The 23280-nt window shown below is 48.4% G+C and overlaps 1 protein-coding gene across 2 annotated transcripts in view; it reads left to right on the top strand.

The window, feature by feature from the left end:
- ZC3H3 (zinc finger CCCH-type containing 3) overlaps positions 1–23280 on the top strand; it is a 228250-nt gene that overhangs the window by 203190 nt on the left and 1780 nt on the right. The window contains exons 10-12 of one of the 2 annotated variants that reach the window (XM_030444227.1): positions 1967–2142; positions 4200–4408; positions 23086–23166. In XM_030444227.1, the coding sequence (XP_030300087.1) occupies positions 1967–2142; positions 4200–4408; positions 23086–23166 (466 nt within the window). The remainder of the gene's footprint in view (positions 1–1966; positions 2143–4199; positions 4409–23085; positions 23167–23280) is intronic. The other variant, XM_030444228.1, reaches the window with a different exon arrangement.

Genomic DNA, 23280 nt, shown 5'->3' with positions numbered 1-23280 from the left:
TCCCAGCAGAAAGCCACATCCTGGGGAAGCTGTGGAGCACTGCTGATGTCTCCTTCCCACTACAGGGATGGCTGTGACCTTGGCTGCTGGGAGCCACCAAAAAAATGTCCTCCCTGGACAGGGGAGCATCAGCCAAGCTCATTCCCAAGCCCCAAGTAGACTGGGTTGATCTCTATCCTTGGGCCACCTTCAGCAGTCCAGGCAATAGTCCAGAAATGAGCTTCCAGTGTTGGCCAGAGGTTGGAGTGGATGATCTTGAAGGTCTCTTCCAACTAAAGACATTCTGTCATCCTGTGAAAATGAGGTGGAAAAGGACCATGCTCCAGTCCTTCTTTTCCCTGCTTCTATCCACAAAGCATGTCTAGGACAGGAAAATCCTGTCTCTTCTTTGGAACTGTCTTCTCCAGCCTAGTTAACCTCTTTGGGACCTCCCAACATCACCACCCTGGAGGTTGTTAAGACTTTGGTTATTTGGATCAGGCACTTGGAATGTTGTGGGTGAGTGTGTAGCATCTCTTGGAAGAGACTAATATTTTTTTTTAATAATATTCCCAAGCCCCAGGTAGACTGAATTGATCTCTGTCCTTGGGCCACCTTCAGCAGTCCAGGCAATAGTCCAAAAATGAGCTTCTAGTGTTGGCCAAAGGTTGGAGTGGATGATCTTGAAGGTCTCTTCCAACTAAAGACATTTTGTAATCCTGTGAAAATGAGGCAGAAAGGGACCATGCTCCAGTCCTTCTTTTCCCTGCTCCTTTCCACAAAGCATGTCTGGGACAGGAAAATCCTGTCTCCTCTTTGGAACTGTCTTCTTCAGCCTAGTTAAACTCTTTGGGACCTCCCAACATCACCACCCTGGGTGCTGTTTAGACCTTGGTTATTAGGATCCTTAAAATCAGGTGCTTGGAAAGTTGTGTGTGGGTGTGTAGCATCTCTTGAAGAGACTAATATTTTTTTTTAATAATATTCCCAAGCCCCAAGTAGACTGGATTGATCTCTGTCCTTGGGCCACCTTCAGCAGTCCAGGCAATAGTCCAAAAATGAGCTTCTAGTGTTGGCCAAAGGTTGGAGTGGATGATCTTGAAGGTCTCTTCCAACTAAAGACATTTTGTAATCCTGTGAAAATGAGGCAGAAAGGGACCATGCTCCACTCCTTCTTTTCCCTGCTCCTTTCCACAAAGCATGTCTGGGACAGGAAAATCCTGTCTCTTCTTTGGAACTGTCTTCTTCAGCCTAGTTAAACTCTTTGGGACCTCCCAGCATCACCACCCTGGAGGTTGTTAAGACTTTGGTTATTTGGATCCTTAAAATCAGGCACTTGGAAGGTTGTGGGTGAGTGTGTAGCATCTCTTGGAAGAGACTAATATTTTTTTTAATAATATTCCCAAGCCCCAAGTAGACTGGGTTGATCTCTGTCCTTGGGCCACCTTCAGCAGTCCAGGCAATAGTCCAAAAATGAGCTTCTAGTGTTGGCCAAAGGTTGGAGTGGATGATCTTGAAGGTCTCTTCCAACTAAAGACATTCTGTCATCCTGTGAAAATGAGGCAGAAAAGGACCATGCTCCAGTCCTTCTTTTCTCTGCTTCTTTCCACAAAGCATGTCTAGGACAGGAAAATCCTGTCTCCTCTTTGGAACTGTCTTCTCCAGCCTAGTTAAACTCTTTGGGACCTCCCAACATCACCACCCTGGGTGCTGTTAAGACCTTGGTTATTTGGATCAGGCACTTGGAAGGTTGTGGGTGAGTGTGTAGCATCTCTTGGAAGAGATTAATAATTTTTTAAAATAATATTTTGGCATGGAAAAGTATTTTTGATAGAGAAAGAAACACCAACATGCTCCTCTCTTCCCGTAGCCACATGTTGGTGCCACCTGAAGGAGCCAAGCTCTGAGAAACCTCAGCCCTCACTGGGCTTTTGCTGCCTTTCCCAAACCTATTCTCTTTTTTTGTTGTTGTTTTTGTCCTTCACAGTGCAAGAAGAAGCACACATTGGTTTGCCCTGACTTTGCTAAGAAAGGTGTTTGCCCCAGGGGTGCCCAGTGCAAGCTCCTGCACCCCCAGAAGAAACGTCACCCCAGAGAGACAGAAGATGGGGACAGGAACAATCCCCCCTCCAAGTGGAGAAGGGTCAGGGAGGAGCCAGTCAGGTAGGAAAGAGTAGAAGAAACTCACTTTGGTGTTCTTCAAGTTTTCTTCCCAGCTTGCTCTATTTCCTCTTTTCAGATGTGTCTCTCTCCATGTGCTGGTTTGTTTTAAGATGTCCCTGATTTGGGTCACTGTGGTTCCTTCTCAATAAAGTCACCACAGGCAGTAGGGTTGGGTTGGGTCCATGCTTGAGGGAAAGGTCTCCAGGAAGAGCTGATGGAGAGCATCTTGCTACCCAATGGGTGCCTTTGGAGTCTGGGGATCTTCACCCTCAGAAACGTGTCACCCAGGGCTTCATCACCTCCAAGTGTCTCCAAGGCCTTTCTAGACCTTTCTCCTGGAAGATGGAGGAACCCTAATAGAGACTTCACCATCAAAAAATAGATCTCTGGAAAACTGGAAACCATCATCCTTTTTTCTCTGTCTTCCACAAATCCATGGTGGAGAGCAGAGCTGAGTGTGGCATGGAAGGGCTTGGCACTCAGCTGCCTGAAGAAGCAGAGGAGGAGGCAGACATGGAGATATAAAAGGTTTTGTAAAGCCCTTTGATGCTGGACTGGTTTCTTGGTTAATCCTTGGAACCTCTCTGAGATCTCTGGGCAAAGATGATGTTTTTGGGTTGGAACCTGCAGGCTGAAGGACACCTCTGATCCTTATCCCTCCAAAGAAACAAACTCACTTGAGCCTGGGACACCCTTGCCTTCTTCTACCCTCATTCCCAAGCCCTACCTGAAAAACGACTCCAAACCAAGGGAATTCAAATTTAACCCAAAAATCCTTGTTAGAAGGAGGAGAAAATCCTGGCTTGGACACTTTGGCTCCTCCATAACACAGAGGTAAAGTTGGGACCTGGGAATTGTACTGGTTTGATCCATGCTCTTGGTCCAAGTCCTCATCCTTGTAAGGTAGCAGAGGGGGACAAGTACTCAGCTCTCTGAACTTATCCCAGGTGGCAGAAGAACCTTGGAATGACACCCAGCTCCCATCCCTGGTGGGAATGAGGTGTAAAATAACTTGGAGGAGGAGAGCAGGGCTGGGGCAGAGCCAAGCCCAGCAGGGTGTCCCAGACCATCCTGACTCCCCATGCAGGAGCTTGGATGCTCAGCCAGGAGCTGAAGGGGGGTGCAGAAGCTCCATGAGCTCCATGGAAGCACAGAGCAGGGGAATCCAATTTGGAAGCAAGAAACTCCAGAAGAATCTGAGATGGTTTTTGGGCAATGTGAACTTCATGAAGTTCAACAAGACCAAGTGCAAGGTCCTGCATATGGGTCAGGACAATCTGAAGGACAAATCCAGGTTGGGAAGAGAATGGATTGAGAGGACTTGGGGTGTTGGGTGATGAGGAGCTCAACATGAGCTGGCAACATGTCCTGGGCTGCATTACCAGCAGGTTGACCATCAGGACAAGAAAGAGGATTGTCCTCCTCTGCTCCACTCTGGTGAGAACTCAGCTGGAGTTCTGGGTCCAGTTCTGGGCTCCTGAGCTCCATAAAGATGTGGTCCTGTTAAAGCAGATCCAGAGGAGACCATGGAGATAAATCAGTGGCTGGACCATCTCTGCTGTGAAGAAAGGCTGAGAGAGTTGGGCTCCATGGAGACCTTCTTGTGGCCTTCCATTATTTAAAGGAGACCTGGAAGTTGTCCTTGGACAGACTTTCACCAAGTCCTGAAGTGACAGGACAGGGGACAACTCCCTTTAAACTGAGAAAGCTTTTGGTTTCAGTATAAGGAAGAAATATTTAACCATGAACATAGTGAAACACTGGCCCAGCTTGCCCAGAGAGGTGGTAGATGCCTCATCCCTGGAAAGATCCAAGGTCAGGTTGAAGGGGGCTTGGAGAAACCTGATCCAGCAGAAGATTTCTTTGCCCATTAGAAGGGGGTTGGACTAGAAGATCTTTAAATATCCTTTCCAAAAACCATTCAATGACTCTCAATTCATTAAGGGGCAGCCTTGTGCAGCTCTGATGGGGTCACCCCATTGCATGTGATGTTGCCAAAGTTGGATCATTTTATTTTGCCCTTTTTGGTTTTGTTTTTTTTTTTTTGCCTCCTGTAGGAATGATCCAGCTCAGCTCCACAGTGATGGAGAAATGCCTGGACCTTCCAACGTGGAGCAAGAGGTGAAGTTTTGGAAAGAGGCACACACCTCACCAACCAGCTGCCTGCAAAAGCTCCCATCCTTCATCTCCCTCCAGTCCTTCACATCCCCTGGTGACCTGGACATCAAAGTGGAGAAGGATGAGGAGGAGTCAGAGGATGAATCAGGTAGGAAGCATTTGATCTCTCCTCCTTCTCACACGTGCTCCGAGCTGATTCTGATTCACCAGGATTTATTCTCCTGCTTCTCTCCATGGGTTTGGGTGGGATTGGTGGTCCTTGTGAGTCACCAAAAGCTCAAACTGGGAGCTGCATATGGGGGATGAGCCCCTGGCTTTGTTCCTGACACCACATGGTAGGGTTTTATCCCCATCTTTTATCATCAGCTTCTTCTTCCTTATCCTATAAATGATCTGGTGATGAATCCCATCTCATTCCTATGGTGAACCCACAGCAGTTCCTCAGGGGGTTTCAGAGGGATGCAGTGATGTTCTGCCTCATTGCTGAGCCTACACAGGGATCTCTGGACCATCTCCAGACCTCTGGATCATCCATTGTGCATGTTTCCTGGGGGAAAAAAAAAAATTAGAAAAAATCAGGGAAAAGTTCTTGAAGTGAGAAGAAACAGGTTTGATTTTCTGCAGAGTGTCTCAGGGTGGAGTTTAGCCACATTTCTTGCCCTCCAACACTGTCCTGGGTTGCTGCTCTCCTAATTCAGTTCCCACACTGGAAAATCTCTTCATCACCAACAGCTTTAGGAGCAGGGATGGGAATTTGGTGCATTCCAAGGATGTTTCTGCAGGAGCAGAGGTGATGGAGATGGTGAGGCAGAGATTGTGCCTTGTCCTGTGTGAGGTGGAAGGGTTTTTTTTAGCCAGGTGATGCTTCATTTTTTCTTTTTCACCTCCTGTCCTTCACTGGAGGGATGTGCAGCCCCTCCCGAGCCCCGTCATGGAAAGGGAAACAGAAAATGCACAGAAATCAAAATATTTTGCAGCAGTAATGATGAAATCCCCCCCACCAGCTCAGATGCCACAAGATGTGGCTCAGGATGAACTGTAGAGCATCCCTCCATGGCTTGGATCCTGTGCCTTCTCCAACCAAATGTGCAGTTGGAACCCAATCCCTCTGGGAAAAGGGATAAACCCAGCACCAAGAAGTCAGGGTTTGGGGCATTTGCCTGGTCATCCACAAACTGAGTGCTGAGGATCTCCAAGGCTTTTTCCTGGCTCAACCACAAGGTACTTTGAGCCAGGGAGGGCTGAGATGCCTTAACACTGTTGGAAAGAAAATTCCCAAGATTAGCAAGATATTCCTGAAGTCACAGCCGAGTGCGTGTGCTGTCCAACCACGGTGAGGTGGAGAAAATGAGGGATTTTTTTCCAGCTGGGAAATCTCTTCTTGGTGATGTTGGGGGTGAAGCTCTCAGCTTCCCTTTCCAGGGATTTCTTTCATAGAATCATAGAATCATAGAATTGGCTGGGTTGGAAGGGACCTCAGAGATCATCAAGTTCAACCCTTGATCCACTACCCCTGCAGTTCCCAGCCCATGGCACTGAGTGCCACATCCAGGCTCTTTTGAAATATCTCCAGACACGGAGAATCCACTACTTCCCTGGGCAGCCCATTCCAATGTCTGATCACTCTCTCCGTAAAGAAATTCTTTCTAATCTCCAACCTAAACCTCCCCTGGCACAACTTGAGACCCTGCCCTCTTGTCTTGCTGAGAGTTGCCTGGGAAAAGAGCCCAACCCCTCCCTGGCTCCAACCTCCTTTCAGGGAGTTGTAGAGAGTGATGAGGTCTCCCCTGAGCCTCCTCTTCTCCAGCCTCAACACCCCCAGCTCCCTCAGCCTCTCCTCAGAGGGTCTGTGCTCGAGTCCCTTCACCAGCCTGGTTGGTCCCTTTGGACCTGCTCCAGCACCTCAATCTCCTTCCTGAGCTGAGGGGCCCAGAACTGGACACAGGACTCAAGCTGTGTCCTCCCCAGGGCTGAGTACAGGGGCAGAATCCCTTCCCTGCTGGCCACACTGTTCCTGATCCAGGCCAGGATGCCATTGGCCTTCTTGGCCACCTGGGCACACTGCTGGCTCATGTTCAGCTTCCTGTCAATCCTGACTCCCAGGTCCCTTTCTGGCACTCTGTGCCCAGCCTGGAGCTCCCCATGGGGTTGTTGTGGCCAAAGTGCAGGACCCGGCACTTGGCCGTGTTGAACCTCATCCCATTGGAATCATCCCAACTCTCCAGTCTGTCCAGGTCCCTCTGCAGAGCCCTCCTGCCTTCCAGCTGATCCACACTCTGATTCTGCTCTCTGTCCCTCCCTCCTTCCTTCTTCTTGGCCCTGATTCATCTCCCTTTTGATCTCGACATCGGGACCGGGGAAGTGTTCCTAAAGCAGCGACTTAATTGAGTTTTTATATCTCTGTGATGAGGATGGACGAGAAAACTCTCAAAACACCTTGGATTGTACTTGGCAGCCTGGAGTAAACCCTGTCAAGAGGGCAGAAGCACCATCATCTTGGCAGCAAGGATGTCCTTTTATTCTTAACTCTGGTTCATGTGGTTAGGGAGGATGAATTCAAGGCGTTTGGGGTGTGTGGATGAGTAGGAATTGTAGAATCATGGAATCAGAATCACAGAATTATTGAATCATTAAATTATTGAATATGCTGGGTTGGAAGGGACCCATCAGGATCATGGAGTCCAACTCCTGTCCCTATGTAGGGCACCCAAGGGATGTTGAGAGGAAGGCTTAAGGGAGCTGGTGGATGCCAGGTTGGGGTTGTCATCCCCCCATGCTCCTTTTCCCAGGGAATATGTGGCATGAAGATTCTGGAAGAGACATAGGAAAGGGAAAAGGGGGCAGAATTTGCAGCTGGCTGTAAAAATCATCTGATGATGAAGCAGTTTCCTTGCCAAAGGGATGCAGAGATCTCACGTGGTGAATCAAGGATGGGGTCTGGTGCCCAGGTTTAGGCTGTGCTTGGCACTGGGGTGTGCTTGGTAATTCAAATCTCATCTCAACAGAAACCCAAAGGGGCTCAGGGGTATGGGAGAAGCCAGAAGACATCATCATTTAACAGGAGAAAAGGAACCCTGGCCTTTGGGGACCACCCTAAAATGAGCCATCATCCCCAGAGGGGGTAGGATGATGCTGCTGAGGAACCAAATACTTCCTGGTGGCCAAATTATCAAGTGCTTGAGGAGCTGGGTTGAGCTGGGTGAGTGGTCAGGATGAGTCCTGGAGTAATTCTAGGTAGTAGCTGGTGTCTGCAGTAGGGTTTGGGTTTTGGGGGGTGTCTGTGCTTTCCCTGCTGCAGGCTTTGTGCCAGGGATGATGTTGGGTTTCTGTTTGTAAAGGCTGAAGGTGACACACAAGCTGGTGGGGAGGTAAATAAGAGGGACAGGTGAATGCCACAAAGCAAGCCTGAGTTGCCATGGTTAAATGATCACAATTTGAGGAAAATGCCCTTTTAATCCTGATCTAAATGCAGGTGGAACGAAGCAAAACAACTCTCTGTGTGTGCAGGAGGGATGGAGTCAGGTTTGGAGATGACCTTTAAGGACCAGCTTGGGCAACAACATCAGCTGGTGGGGTCTCAGTAGGGGTCTACAGCCTCTGGCCTTGGGAAATGTAAAGAAAAAAAGGACTGGAAAGGAGTGATGTGAGTCCTGCAAGAAGAACTTTGTCATTTGGGGTCAGAGGAGTAATTTGAGGGCTCTGGTGCTTTCTCAGCATCCTCCAAAACACCCATTCACGTGGCATGTGGAGCAAAACCTCTTCCAAGCAAGAATCCCAGCTAGGAAAGGTGGGTTTGGTGGCATCCAGTCTTTCACCTCCTCGTGTTCTCCATCCAGGAGGGGAAAGCTGAAGGGGGCAGGGGCTCTTCAACCCCTCTTGACACCCGTTCCCAGGTAATGGGCTTTTCCATATTTCACCTTCCAGTTAAATAGCCTGAGCTGGAGCCTAACTGGCCTCCCTGCACTAATTGTAAGCAAGCTCACCAATGCAAACCATTCCAATCGAGTGCTAATTTAATTAGAAAGCACCCATTTTAGTTAATTTGTTCGAGAAGATCACGGAAAAACTCCTGGCGAGAACAGATGTTCCCCTCTCCCCCGATGAACATTCAGGGGTTTGTAAATGGCTCCACTCAGCCTTGTTTAGGAGAGAAAAGAGGATTTTATAGCTGCAAACGACCCTTTCTGTAAACATTTTACAGCTCTCTGCACGTTTGAGTGACGATAAACCCCGAGCAACTCGGCGGGCTGCAAATTTGCGACCATACGGCCATCATTTTATTGTCATATTTCACGGTCGTAACGTTAATGGAAGATGCTCACTTCAGTCTTTTTTAACAGCTCCACTGAGCACGCTCAAAAGGTTTTTTGGCTTCTGAGGAATCCGTGGAGGTGCAGGGCTGGCTGGGTTTGTTTACAGCTTCGGCTTCTGGAGGGATAACTTGGGGAATGCAAATCTTCGGCCCAACCCCCTTCGCCGAGGGGTGGTGGAGTGAAAAGGGAGATCAGAGAATCAGCCAGGTGGGAAAGGAGCTCTGAGATCATCAAATCCAAGCCTTGATCCACTCCCCTCGTGGTTCCCAACCCATGGCACTGAGTGCCACGTTCAGTCTATTCTTAAAAATCTCTAAGGTGTCCCTGAAATGATCTTACAGGTCCCTTCCAACCCTGAAAATTCCATGATTCTATCCCCATAAGAGTGGTCCAGCTGGATGGAAATGGTTCAGGGCACTTCTTCTCTTCCAGTCCCAAACCATCAAGCATGGAGCCAGGGTTTTTTCTGTTTGCTTGGTTTTTTTGTTTGTTTTTTGTTTTTCCAGAATCATCCAGGTGGGAAAGGAGCTCTGGGATCATCAAGTCCAGCCCTTGATCCACTCCCCCCCTGGTTCCCAGCCCATGGCACTGAATGCCACGTTCAGTCTCTTCTTAAAAATCTCTAAGGTCCCATCCAACCCAACCCATTTGATGGTTCCATGATCTCTGTTGCATTATCCCACCATGACCAGGCAAGGAGAAGCCTGGGGGTGTTCAGATGGATGTCACTCACTTCCCACCAACACCTTTTCATAGAATCACACAATGGTTTGGGTTGGAAGGGACCTTCAAGTTCCTTAAGTTCCAACACCACAGCATCCCAGAATCATTGGGGTTGGAAAGGAGCTCTGGGATCATCAAGTCCAACCTTTGATCCACTCCCCCTGTGGTTCCCAACCCATGGCACTGAGTGCCACATTCAGTCTCTTCTTAAAAACCTCCAGGGATGGAGAATCCACCCCCTCCCTGGGCAGCCCATTCCAATGCTTCATCACCCTCTCTGAGGGGGCTACAGGAAAGCTGGGGAGGGATTTTTTAGGATGTCAGGGAGTGATAGGACATGGGGGAATGGATTCAAACCAGAGGAGGGGAGATTTAGATTGGAAGTTAGGAAGAAGTTCTTCCCCATGAGGGTGCTGAGACCCTGGCACAGGTTGCCCAGAGAGGTGGTGGAAGCCTCATCTATCCCTGGAAGTTTTTAAGGCCAGGCTGGATGGGGCTCTGTGGGATCTAGTGGGAAGTGTCCCTGAAATGAGATGATCTTACAGGTCCCTTCCAACCATGAAAATTCCGTGATTCTATCCCCATAAGAGTGGTCCAGCTGGATGGAAATGGTTCAGGGCTCTTCTTCTCTTCCAGTCCCAAACCATCAAGCATGGAGCCAGGGTTTTGGGGTTTTTTTGTCTTTTTGTTTATTTTTTGTTTTTCCAGAATCATTTGGGTTGGAATGGAGCTCTGGGATCATCAAGTCCAACCCTTGATCCACTCCCCCCATGGTTCCCAGCCCATGGCACTGAATGCCACTTTCAGTCTCTTCTTAAAAATCTCTCAGGTCCCATCCAACCCAACCCATTTGATGGTTCCATGATCTCTGTTGCATTATCCCACCATGACCAGGCAAGGAGAAGCCTGGGGGTGTTCAGATGGATGTCACCCACTTCCCACCAACACCTTTTCATGGAATCACACAATGGTTTGGGTTGGAAGGGACCTTCAAGTTCCTTAAGTTCCAACACCACAGAATCCCAGAATCATTGGGGTTGGAAAGGAGCTCTGGGATCATCAAGTCCAACCCTTGATCCACTCCCCCTGTGGTTCCCAGCCCATGGCACTCAGTGCCACATTCAGTCTCTTCTTAAAAACCTCCAGGGATGGAGAATCCACCCCCTCCCTGGGCAGCCCATTCCAATGCTTCATCACCCTCTCTGGAAAGAATTTTTTCCTAATATCCAACCCAACCCTCCCCTGGCAGAGCTTAAGCCCATGGCCTCTTGTCTTAAAGTTCTCTTGATCTTAAAGTTCCTTAAGTTCCAACACCACAGAATATCACAGTCATCACAGGGCATCCACACTTTCTCTGGACAACCTGGACCAGGGTCTCATTATCCTTACACTAAATAATTTCTCTCCTCTCCATCTCCCCTCTTTCAGTTTGAAATCCTTCCTCATCATCCCATCACTCCAGGTCCTTTTGCAAAGTCCCAGCTTTCCTGTAGCCACTTGAGGTGCTGGAAGGTGCTCTAAGGTGTCCCTGGAGCCTTCTCTTCTCCAGGCTGAACAACCCCAACTCTCTCAGCCTGGCTCCACAGCACAGGTTCTCACCACCCTCACAACAAGGAATTTCTCCCTAATATCTCAATATCCCCCCCTTCACCTTGAAACCATTCCCCCTCATTCCATCCCTCCAGGCCCTTGTTCCTCCTCAACTTTTCCTGGAGGTCCTTCAGGCACTGGAGGATGCTCTAAGGTTTCCCTGGAGCCTTCTCTTCTCTAGGCTGAACAACCCCAACTTTCTTATCTTGTCTTCATACCAGAGGTGCTTCAGCCCTCCCATCATCTTTGTGGCCTCCTCTGGACTCATTCCAACAGCTCCATGCCATTCCAATAGGTTGGAATCCCATCTTTTTTATCCTTCCTGGATGCTGCTTTCCAACACCTCTTCTGGGTCATAGGTTCCTTCTTGTCAGAAGGAAAAAAATCAACCTCATTGGGTTGGTCCTCATTGGGTTGGTCCTCATCTTGGGGGAACTCATCAAGGGGACTTCTCCTGGTGGACCTTGATGCCTTCCATATTTCAGCTCTTCCCTCCTTCCTTCCCTCCTTCCATTTCCAACCCTTTTCAAAGCCCTGATGCTTCTGGAAGACACCAGCAGTCTTGGGGTACCATCAGGCTTTGGGGTGCTGCAGATAATGAGCATTATTGAAGGTTGGGGGTGGATTTCCTGGTGTCTTTTGTAGCTCTGAGAAGGTACAAAAATCAGAAACTTCAATGTTCTTTAATTTCTTTATTGCAAAATGGCCAATTTAGTGTGAACATCCAATGAACCTGATGAGTGCTGTGATTTTTTTCTAACTGGGCTCTTGCTCTGACCCAGAACCCTTGTTGTCCCACAAGAGGGCTGTCAAAAATCTTTTTTTTTTCTGATTTATTTTCCACCTGGGCCAAGCCACCTGCACGTTTCCAGCCCTCTTGCTTTATGGATTTGCAGGATCCTGCAAATTTTCAGACCTGCCAACTCTTCCCTCCTTTGCCAGGATTAAAATCTGCTGCATCCATATTAATTTTTTTACCCTTTTTTCTGGGTCTTGGCCACCTGTGATGGAACTCAGGTCTGAAGACCAGAGTTTTTAGACTTCGCTCAGGATTTCTGAAGACCCCATCTCCATCACACCACCTCCACTGGGCAGCCCTCTTGTTTTCCCTCTGGAATTATTTAGCAACGTAAAAACTGGAGATAAAACAGCCCTCCATACTGCTGAAATTCTGTCTTCTTCAGGCTAAGTTTCTGCTCACCAGTAAAGGGCAGATAATCATAGAATCATAGAATTGGCTGGGTTGGAAGGGACCTCAGAGATCATCGAGTCCAACCCTTGAACCACCATTGCGGTTGCTAGACCATGGCACTGAGTGCCACATCCAGTCTCTTTTTAAATATCTCCAGGCATGGAGAATCCACTACTTCCCTGGGCAGCCCATTCCAATGGCTGATCACCCTCTCCAGAAAGAAATTCTTTCTAATCTCCAACCTAAACCTCCTCTGGCACAACTTGAGACCCTGCCCTCTTGTCTTGCTGAGAGTTGCCTGGGAAAAGAGCCCAACCCCCCCCTGGCTTCAACCTCCTTTCAGGGAGTTGTAGAGAGTGATGAGGTCTCCCCTGAGCCTCCTCTTCTCCAGCCTGAACACCCCCAGCTCCCTCAGCCTCTCCTCATAGGGTCTGTGCTCGAGTCCCTTCCCAGCCTCCTTGCTCTTCTCTGGACCTGCTCCAGGACCTCAGTCTCCTTCCTGAGCTGAGGGGCCCAGAACTGGACACAGGACTCAAGCTGTGGCCTCACCAGCGCTGAGTACAGGGGCAGAATCCCTTCCCTGGACCTGCTGGCCACGCTGTTCCTGAGCCAGGCCAGGATGCCATTGGCTTTCTTGACTACCTGGGCACACTGCTGGCTCATGTTCAGCTTCCTGGCAATCCAGACTCCCAGGTCCCTTTCTGCCACTCTGTCCCCAGCCTGGAGCTCCCCATGGGGTTGTTGTGGCCAAAGTGCAGGAGCCGGCACTTGGCTGTGTTGAACCTCATCCCATTGGAATCATCCCAACTCTCCAGTCTGTCCAGGTCCCTCTGCAGAGCCCTCCTGCCTTCCAGCTGATCCACACTCCCCCCCAGCTTGGTTTCATCTGCGTATTTTCTGATGATGGACTCAATCCCCTCATCTAAATCATCAATAAAGATATTGAACAGAACTGGGCCCAACACTGATCCCTGGGGGACACCACAGCCGCCATTTTGATGCAGCCCCGTTCAGCACCACTCTCTGGGCCCGGCCCTCCAGCCAGTTCCTAACCCAGCACAGGGTGCTCCTGTCCAAGCTGTGGGCTGACAGCTTTTTCAGGAGGATGCTGTGGGAGACGGTGTCAAACGCTTTGCTGAAGTCCAGGTAGACCACATCCACAGCCTTCCCCTCATCCACCAGTCGGGTCACTCGATCGTAAAAGGAGATCAGGTTGGTCAGACCTGCTGGATGAAAGAAATTTTGTTTTAACTTTCCCATCAGGTGCAGCTGGAGCCACTCAGCTTGGTGGCATCTGGGAGAAGTCCAGGTTTTATTGAAAAATATAATGGTGCCACCTGCAGTGTGATTTACTGCCCTGTCCACTCCCAGGACTTGATAATACATTTCTATTCGTTTTCTTTCTTTTCCCTCCCTTCTCCTGGCAAAGAGCATCAAGTTTCTCCATCTGCCTGACACTTCCTTAGGTTTAGGCAAAATAAATTGTTGATTTTCATCAGGAGGAAGAGCTCTGGATGTCCTAATTCTCCAGGTGAGGCTGAGAAGCTCAGCAAAAGCCACCTTGGCTTTGGCTGGAGAGCTCATGATCCAACCCCAGGTCTTCTCTTGGGAAGCAGTTCAATCATCATAATGAAAAAAGGGGTTTCTTAGCCCAGCTTTCACTAACTAGAAATGATAGACCTGGTTCCTGGAAGATGGATTGTGCAGCTGATGAAAGGCAGAGAAGAAAAAGGAGGAGGGGAACGAGCTGGGGGGGGGAGGTGGAAAGAGAGTGAAGGCAGATGAGATGTAACCCAAGATTGATCACACCATTTGCAGGGTCTCCCATGCACAAAAAAGTGGAAAATATGTTTTTGTTTGCTGGGGTGGTTTAAGTGACACCCCCTAAACCCCCCTTTTTCTCCAAGTTCTCCAGATTTTACTTTTAGGGATGAAGCTTCACTGCTCCATCCTTTCCAGGAGTAATATCAGGATGGAGAGGTGGCTCCGTGCCAAGCTCCTCAAGTTCAACAAGACCAAGAACAAGGTCCTGCATCTGGGTGGAGGGAATCCCAAACACTGATATAGGATGGGCAGGTGTGTGAGAAGATGAGAACCAAGCAGTGGATGCTCTCAGAGGACCCCTCTGAACCCTGGTGGACAGAAGAAGACACAGATGGTTAGAACATGAGGTTTTTTAGACCCCTTAAACAACCTTAAAGCTCCATTTGGTGAATGCCAGGAGAATCTTTGAGAAATCTGCTGCTTGCTGGTCAATACCAGTGACATAAAGGCACAGATACTTATAACCCAGCAACAATAGAGGATGGGCAGTGAGGGGCTTGAGAGCAGCCCTGAGGAAAAGGACTTTTGGGTGCTGGTGGAGTAGAAGTTCAACAGGAGCCAACAGGGAACACCTGCAGCCCAGAAAGCCAACAGTGGCCTTGGCTGCATCAAGAGAAGAGTGGCCAGCAGGTCACTCTCCCCCTCTGCTCTTCTGAGACCACTCCTGGAGTTCTGCATCCAGTTCTGGAGTTCTTATTGCAAAAATAGACATGGATGTGCTGGAGGGTGTCCAGAGAAGGTCCATGAGGATGATCAGGGAGCTGGAGCACCTCTCCTGTGAGGACAGACTGAGAGAGTTGGGGTTATTCAGTCTGGAGAGGAGAAGGCTCTGAGGAGACCTTATTGGAGCCTTCCAGGATCTGAAGGGGCTACAGGAAAGCTGGGGAGGGATTTTTTAGGATGTCAGGGAGTGATAGAACATGAGGGAATGGATTCAAACTAGAGGAGGGGAGATTTAGATTGGAAGTTAGGAAGAAGTTCTTCCCCATGAGGGTGGTGAGACCCTGGCACAGGTTGCCCAGAGAGGTGGTGGAAGCTCCATCCCTGGAAGTTTTTAAGGCCAGACTGGATGGGGATCTGTGCAACCTGATCTGGAGGGAGGTGTCCGTGCCCGTAGCAGGGGGGTTGGACTGAGATGATCCTTAATGGTCCCTTCCAAGTCAATCCATGATGCTAGATTGACCCTGTGTCCACTTCTGGAGCTCCTCTTAGAAGAAAATTATGGATGTGCTGGAGGGTGACCAGAGAAGATCCATGAGGATGATCAGGGAGCTGGAGCACCTCTCCTGTGAGGACAGACTGAGAGAATTGGGGTTATTCAGCCTGGAGAGGAGAAGGCTCTGAGGAGACCTTATTGGAGCCTTCCAAGATCTGAAGGGGCTACAGGAAAGCTGGGGGGGGATTTTTTAGGATGTCAGGGAGTGATAGAACACGAGGGAATGGCTTCAAACTAGAGGAGGGGAGATTTAGATTGGAAGTTAGGAAGAAGTTCTTCCCCATGAGGGTGGTGAGACCCTGGCACAGGTTGCCCAGAGAGGTGGTGGAAGCTCCATCCGTGGAAGTTTTTAAGGCCAGGCTGGATGGGGCTCTGTGCAACCTGATCTGGAGGGAGGTGTCCCTGCCCATGGCAGGGGGGTTGGAAGCAGATGATCCTTAATGGTCCCTTCCAAGACAATCCATGATGCTAGATTGACCCTGTGTCCACTTCTGGAGCTCCTCTTAGAAGAAAATTATGGATGTGCTGGAGGGTGACCAGAGAAGATCTATGAGGATGATCAGAGGGCTGGAGCACCTCTCCTGTGAGGACAGACTGAGAGAGTTGGGGTTATTCAGCCTGGAGAGGAGAAGGCTCTGAGGAGACCTTATTGGAGCCTTCCAGGATCTGAAGGGGCTACAGGAAAGCTGGGGAGGGATTTTTTAGGATGTCAGGGAGTGATAGGACATGGGGGAATGGATTCAAACTCCAATTTAGATTGGAAGTTAGGAAGAAGTTCTTCCCCATGAGGATGCTGAGACCCTGGCACAGGTTGCCCAGAGAGGTGGTGGAAGCCCCATCCATCCCTGGAAGTTTTTAAGGCCAGGCTGGCCAGTTTTTAAATTTTGAGGCTTAAAAACTGGAAGTTTTTAAGGCTCAGGGGCTCTGAAAAACCTGATCTGGTGGGAGTTGTTCCTGCCCATGGCAGGGGGGTTGGAATGAGATGATCTTAAAGGTCCCTTCCAGCCCTGAAAATTCTATGATTCTATCTCCTTCCATCCAAGGTGAGAACCTGGACTGATTTAATCTTTTTACATCAACCTGGTTAATGCTTGGACTTGATGATCTTAAAAAATCTTTTCCAAACAAAAGGATTCTATGATTTTCATTTCATTTTCTTCTTCTCCTCCTTAATTTTTGGAGGCACAGGTTTGAAATCAAGCGTGGATGCTCTGAAAGCATCTCAGCTCCTTACCAAAGGGAATGATGATCAACTTAAAAAGAGCTTCCTTTTTTATTTTTTTCCCCCAAAAAGAAGAAATCTATATTTCTACTCTTGCAATCCTATTTGCTCTGAATTGCAAGGCACAGATATTAACTAATGAAGTTTCCTCAAGGAAAATTCAGTCATTTCCAGTTGGACCAAGGCCACAATCACTGGTGGGGCAGGGATGAATAGATGCTGGTTTTGATCCCTTGGTGTTGCTGGACCCTGATTTGGATATCCCAGGCTGGAAAAAACTCATTTGGCTCAATAAAAAAGGGATATTTGGGATCAACTGGAGAATTCAGGTGGTCAGAGGTGACGTGGGGTACCATGGGCATCAGCTCTTCCCCTGAAGCTGAATTTGGCTGCATCACTAATGACTAATAGCCCAGTCTGTTGTGGCTGCTGTGCAGCCCTCTGATGTATGGGTGTTATATTAAGGGTGGAAAGGTGCTAAATGAGCTCTCTTTATTTTACATAAATTAACTCTAAAGTGATGTATCACTGCCAGGCTGGCTCAGACTCTGAGCAAGTTTGTTTACCCAAGTTGAAAAAGAAAGGAGAACTCATGGTGGCTCCTTGCTGTCAGATGTTGCTTGAGGTCCTCCTACCTCCTCTAGCCTTCTCCTTTGAGCTTTCAAGGCTCCTTGAAGGTGCCCAAGTTACCTCCTCTACATTGGGCATCATCCTTGGGATGTATGGGTGTTATATTAAGGGTGGAAAGGTGCTAAATGAGCTCTCTTTATTTTACATAAATTAACTCTGCCAGGCTGGCTCAGACTCTGAGCAAGTTTGTTTACCCAAGTTGAAAAAGAAAGGAGAACTCATGGTGGCTCCTTGCAGTCAGATGTTGCTTGAGGTCCTCCTACCTCCTCTAGCCCCAAACCTTCTCCTTTGGGCTTTCAAGGCTCCTTGAAGGTGCCCAAGTTACCTCCTCTACATTGGGCATCATCCTTGGGATGTATGGGTGTTATATTAAGGGTGGAAAGGTGCTAAATGAGCTCTCTTTATTTTACATAAATTAACTCTGCCAGGCTGGCTCAGACTCTGAGCAAGTTTGTTTACCCAAGTTGAAAAAGAAAGAAGAACTCATGGTGGCTCCTTGTTGTCAGATGTTGGTTGAGGTCCTCCTACCTCTTCTAGCCCCAAACCTTCTCCCTTGGACTTTCAAGGCTCCTCTTCTAACCCAAAACCTTCTCCTTTGGGCTTTCAAGGCTCCTCTTCTAGCCCCAAACCTTCTCCTTTGGGCTTTCAAGTCTTCTCTTCTAACCCAAAACCTTCTCCTTTGGGCTTTCAAGGCTCCTTGAAGGTGCCCAAGTTACCTCCTCTACATTGGGCATCACCCTTGGGATGTATGGGTGTTATATTAAGGGTGGAAAGGTGCTAAATGAGCTCTCTTTATTTTACATAAATTAACTCTAAAGTGATGTATCACTGCCAGGCTGGCTCAGACTCTGAGCAAGTTTGTTTACCCAAGTTGAAAAAGAAAGGAGAACTCATGGTGGCTCCTTGCTGTCAGATGTTGCTTGAGGTCCTCCTACCTCCTCTAGCCTTCTCCTTTGGGCTTTCAAGGCTCCTTGAAGGTGCCCAAGTTACCTCCTCTACATTGGGCATCATCCTTGGGATGTATGGGTGTTATATTAAGGGTGGAAAGGTGCTAAATGAGCTCTCTTTATTTTACATAAATTAACTCTAAAGTGATGTATCACTGCCAGGCTGGCTCAGACTCTGAGCAAGTTTGTTTACCCAAGTTGAAAAAGAAAGGAGAACTCATGGTGGCTCCTTGTTGTCAGATGTTGCTTGAGGTCCTCCTACCTCTTCTAGCCCAAAACCTTCTCCTTTGGGCTTTCAAGGCTCCTTGAAGGTACCCAAGTTACCTCCTCTACATTGGGCATCATCCTTGGGATGTATGGGTGTTATATTAAGGGTGGAAAGGTGCTAAATGAGCTCTCTTTATTTTACATAAATTAACTCTGCCAGGCTGGCTCAGACTCTGAGCAAGTTTGTTTACCCAAGTTGAAAAAGAAAGAACTCATGGTGGCTCCTTGCAGTCAGATGTTGCTTGAGGTCCTCCTACCTCCTCTAGCCCCAAACCTTCTCCTTTGGGCTTTCAAGGCTCCTTGAAGGTGCCCAAGTTACCTCCTCTACATTGGGCATCATCCTTGGGATGTATGGGTGTTATATTAAGGGTGGAAAGGTGCTAAATGAGCTCTCTTTATTTTACATAAATTAACTCTAAAGTGATGTATCACTGCCAGGCTTGCTCAGACTCTGAGCAAGTTTGTTTACCCAAGTTGAAAAAGAAAGGAGAACTCATGGTGGCTCCTTGTTGTCAGATGTTGCTTGAGGTCCTCCTACCTCTTCTAGCCCAAAACCTTCTCCTTTGGGCTTTCAGGGCTCCTTGAAGGTACCCAAGTTACCTCCTCTACATTGGGCATCATCCTTGGGATGTATGGGTGTTATATTAAGGGTGGAAAGGTGCTAAATGAGCTCTCTTTATTTTACATAAATTAACTCTGCCAGGCTGGCTCAGACTCTGAGCAAGTTTGTTTACCCAAGTTGAAAAAGAAAGAACTCATGGTGGCTCCTTGTTGTCAGATGTTGCTTGAGGTCCTCCTACCTCTTCTAGCCCCAAACCTTCTCCTTTGGGCTTTCAAGGCTCCTTGAAGGTGCCCAAGTTACCTCCTCTACATTGGGCATCATCCTTGGGATGTATGGGTGTTATATTAAGGGTGGAAAGGTGCTAAATGAGCTCTCTTTATTTTACATAAATTAACTCTGCCAGGCTGGCTCAGACTCTGAGCAAGTTTGTTTACCCAAGTTGAAAAAGAAAGAACTCATGGTGGCTCCTTGCAGTCAGATGTTGCTTGAGGTCCTCCTACCTCCTCTAGCCCCAAACCTTCTCCTTTGGGCTTTCAAGGCTCCTTGAAGGTGCCCAAGTTACCTCCTCTACATTGGGCATCATCCTTGGGATGTATGGGTGTTATATTAAGGGTGGAAAGGTGCTAAATGAGCTCTCTTTATTTTACATAAATTAACTCTAAAGTGATGTATCACTGCCAGGCTTGCTCAGACTCTGAGCAAGTTTGTTTACCCAAGTTGAAAAAGAAAGGAGAACTCATGGTGGCTCCTTGCTGTCAGATGTTGCTTGAGGTCCTCCTACCTCTTCTAGCCCAAAACCTTCTCCTTTGGGCTTTCAGGGCTCCTTGAAGGTACCCAAGTTACCTCCTCTACATTGGGCATCATCCTTGGGATGTATGGGTGTTATATTAAGGGTGGAAAGGTGCTAAATGAGCTCTCTTTATTTTACATAAATTAACTCTAAAGTGATGTATCACTGCCAGGCTGGCTCAGACTCTGAGCAAGTTTGTTTACCCAAGTTGAAAAAGAAAGAAGAACTCATGGTGGCTCCATGTTGTCAGATGTTGCTTGAGGTCCTCCTACCTCTTCTAGCCCCAAACCTTCTCCTTTGGGCTTTCAAGGCTCCTCTTCTAACCCAAAACCTTCTCCTTTGGGCTTTCAAGGCTCCTCTTCTAGCCCCAAACCTTCTCCTTTGGGCTTTCAAGGCTCCTTGAAGGTGCCCAAGTTACCACCTCTACGTTCGGCATCATCCTTGGGATGGTGGATGTCTCACTGCTGGGTTTTTGCAGAAATGGGGGCAGGTTGTGTGCTGATCATCCAGAATTAGATCTAAGGAAGAGGTTTTTTTTTTACTCTGAGGATGGGGAGACTCTGGCCTGGGTTGCCCCAAGAGGTGGTAGATGCCCCATCCCTGGAAATATTCAGGGTCTCATTGGATTGGGCTCTGAGCATCCTGATCTGGTTGAAGAGGTCCCTGCTTGATGATCTTTGAAGATCTCTTCCAACACAAACCATTTGATGATTCTAACATCTCTATTTAGATATATCTGTATCTATCTATAAATATAATATATAAATATTTAGATATCTATATCTAACATCTAGATTTTGGGCTGGATTTTCTCCAGTTCATCCATGATCTTCTCCACCTCCTGTTATCCCAAATGAAAGGGGACTTTTCCTCCTAAACCTCATAGCTCAGCAAGCTAAAGGTCCATTTTTCCAGGAAATCTCCTTCTTTTCCCCATCCCTGTTCATCTTCCCCCATCCCTGTTCATTTCAGGGTCTTCTCCTCACCTAAGTGGTCACCATGTCCCTGCCCAACCCTCAGTCTGAGAAGGAAAACCCTCCAGCCACCTCTTCACATCCTTCTGGGAAGGAAAGTAGGAGAAACTCTGCACAAAAACATATCCAGGGTTGTAGCTGAAACAGAGGAGGACTCCACAGTGCCCACCTTGGACCATGTTGGACCAAGAACTTGGACCAAGTTCTTGGACTTGTCCTTCAAAGAGTTTGCCTTCCAGAGGAATTTCATGGAGTTTTGGATTCACATGAGAATCTGGGGAAGGCACAGTGCTCCAAGAAGCAGAAATCATCACCCAGAGCATCTTGAGAAGATTCTGGGGGATTCTCTAAACCTTCCACCAGCACAGCCAGAGAGCATCAAACATGAGTTGCCAGAGCTCTGCCCATCCCTGGAGCAGGGCATGATGCTCACCCCGAGCTTCACTTAAAAGGTTTAGATGCTTTTTATTTTCTTTTTCACCCATAATGGGGATTTTGGGGCCATCCTGGGATGGCCATCCCTGTTCATCTTCCCCCATCCCTGTTCATCTCAGGGTCTTCTCCTCACCTAAGTGGTCACCATGTCCCTGCCCAACCCTCAGTCTGAGAAGGAAAACCCTCCAACCACCTCTTCACATCCTTCTGGGAAGGAAAGTAGGAAAATCTCTGCAGAAAAACATATCCAGGGTTGTAGCTGAAACAGAGGAGGACTCCACGGTGCCCACCTTGGACCATGGGATGTTCTTGGACTTGTCCTTCAAAGAGTTTGCCTTCCAGAGGAATTTCATGGAGTTTTGGATTCACATGAGAATCTGGGGGAGGCACAGTGCTCCAAGAAGCAGAAATCATCACCCAGAGCATCTTGAGAAGATTCTGGGGGATTCTCCAAACCTTCCACCAGCACAGCCAGAGAGCATCAAACATGAGTTGCCAGAGCTCTGCCCATCCCTGGAGCAGGGCATGATGCTCACCCCGAGCTTCACTTGAAAGGTTTAGATGCTTCTTATTTTCTTTTTCACCCATAAAGGGGATTTTGGGGTCATCCTGGGATGGCCATCCCTGTTCATCTTCCCCCATCCCTGTTCATCTCAGGGTCTTCTCCTCACCTAAGTGGTCACCATGTCCCTGCCCATCCCTCAATCTGGAAAGAAAAACCCTCCAGCCACCTCTTCACATCCTTCTGGGAAGAAAAGTAGGAGAAACTCTGCAGAAAAACATATCCAGGGTTGTAGCTGAAACAGAGGAGGACTCCACGGTGCCCACCTTGGACCATGGGATGTTCTTGGACTTGTCCTTCAAAGAGTTTGCCTTCCAGAGGAATTTCATGGAGTTTTGGATTCACATGAGAATCTGGGGGAGGCACAGTGCTCCAAGAAGCAGAAATCATCACCCAGAGCATCTTGAGAAGATTCTGGGGGATTCTCCAAACCTTCCACCAGCACAGCCAGAGAGCATCAAACATGAGTTGCCAGAGCTCTGCCCATCCCTGGAGCAGGTCATGATGCTCACCCCGAGCTTCACTTGAAAGGTTTAGCTGCTTCTTATTTTCTTTTTACCCATAATGGGGATTTTGGGGCCATCCTGGGATGGCCATCCCTGTTCATCTTCCCCCATCCCTGTTCATCTCAGGGTCTTCTCCTCACCTAAGTGGTCACCATGTCCCTGCCCATCCCTCAATCTGGGAAGGAAAACACTCCAGCCACCTCTTCACATCCTTCTGGGAAGGAAAATAGGAGAAACTCTGCAGAAAAACATATCCAGGGTTGTAGTTGAAACAGAGGAGGACTCCACAGTGCCCACCTTGGACCATGGGATGTTCTTGGACTTGTCCTTCAAAGAGTTTACCTTCCAGAGGCATTTCATGGAGTTTTGGATTTACGTGGGACCCTCAAGTCATCACCCAAAGCATCTTGAGAGTTTTCTGGGGGCTTCTCCCAGTCTTCCACCAGCACAGCCAGAGAGCATCAAACATGAGTTCCCAGAGCTCTGCCCATCCCTGGAGCAGGGCATGATGCTCACCCCGAGCTTCACTTGAAAGGTTTAGATGCTTCTTATTTTCTTTTTACCCATAATGGGGATTTTGGAGCCATCCTGGGATGGGACCTCCAAACACCTCCCATCCCTCTGCCTTTTGTGGGAAGCTCAGGGATTTAGGGAACCAGCCATCTCCACCTTGGCTTCAGAGAAGAGGAAAAGCTTCAGGCTCACAGGGAGACAGATCCCCAACTCCAGAGGAACCAACTCTCCACCAAAAAGCTGGAGAAAAGACCAGGGGGGGACTCATGTCCACACCAACTGGGTGATGGGGAGCCCTGACCATTGCTGGGGGCTTCAGGCTGAGAGGCAGAGGATGCAATTAGGTGGGCTCATTTCTTTTTCTCTGCTTGCTGACTAATTAATCCTTCTTTTTGGTGGCACCATGTCCTTGGAGGCAGCATTTACCCATTTAAAGCACAAAGCAGGAGCAGCAGAGAGCCAGGGGATGCTCCACCTACATCCCAAGGGATTTCTGTAGTGATCTGAGCCAAACTCACTGATTTTCTCTTCTTTTTTTTTGTATATTTTCCACTCCCAGGCAGTGCCAAGCGGATGAGGACTTTGCCACCAGCATCCTCACGGGACCCCAAAAACTCCCAGCTGGAGGAGGGCAGCAGAGGTGAGGTCAATGGGTACAGATGGGGGGGGGGTGTGGGGCAGAGACCACCTCCATCCCCCTGTCTTCCCATTTTTTTAAGGGCATGGAATGATAGGACAATTGGAAGTGGCTTTA

Source organism: Calypte anna, chromosome 2, assembly GCF_003957555.1.
Source record: "Calypte anna isolate BGI_N300 chromosome 2, bCalAnn1_v1.p, whole genome shotgun sequence".
Taxonomy (NCBI): Eukaryota; Metazoa; Chordata; class Aves; order Apodiformes; family Trochilidae; genus Calypte; species Calypte anna.
This window is presented reverse-complemented; position numbering and strand designations above follow the sequence as displayed.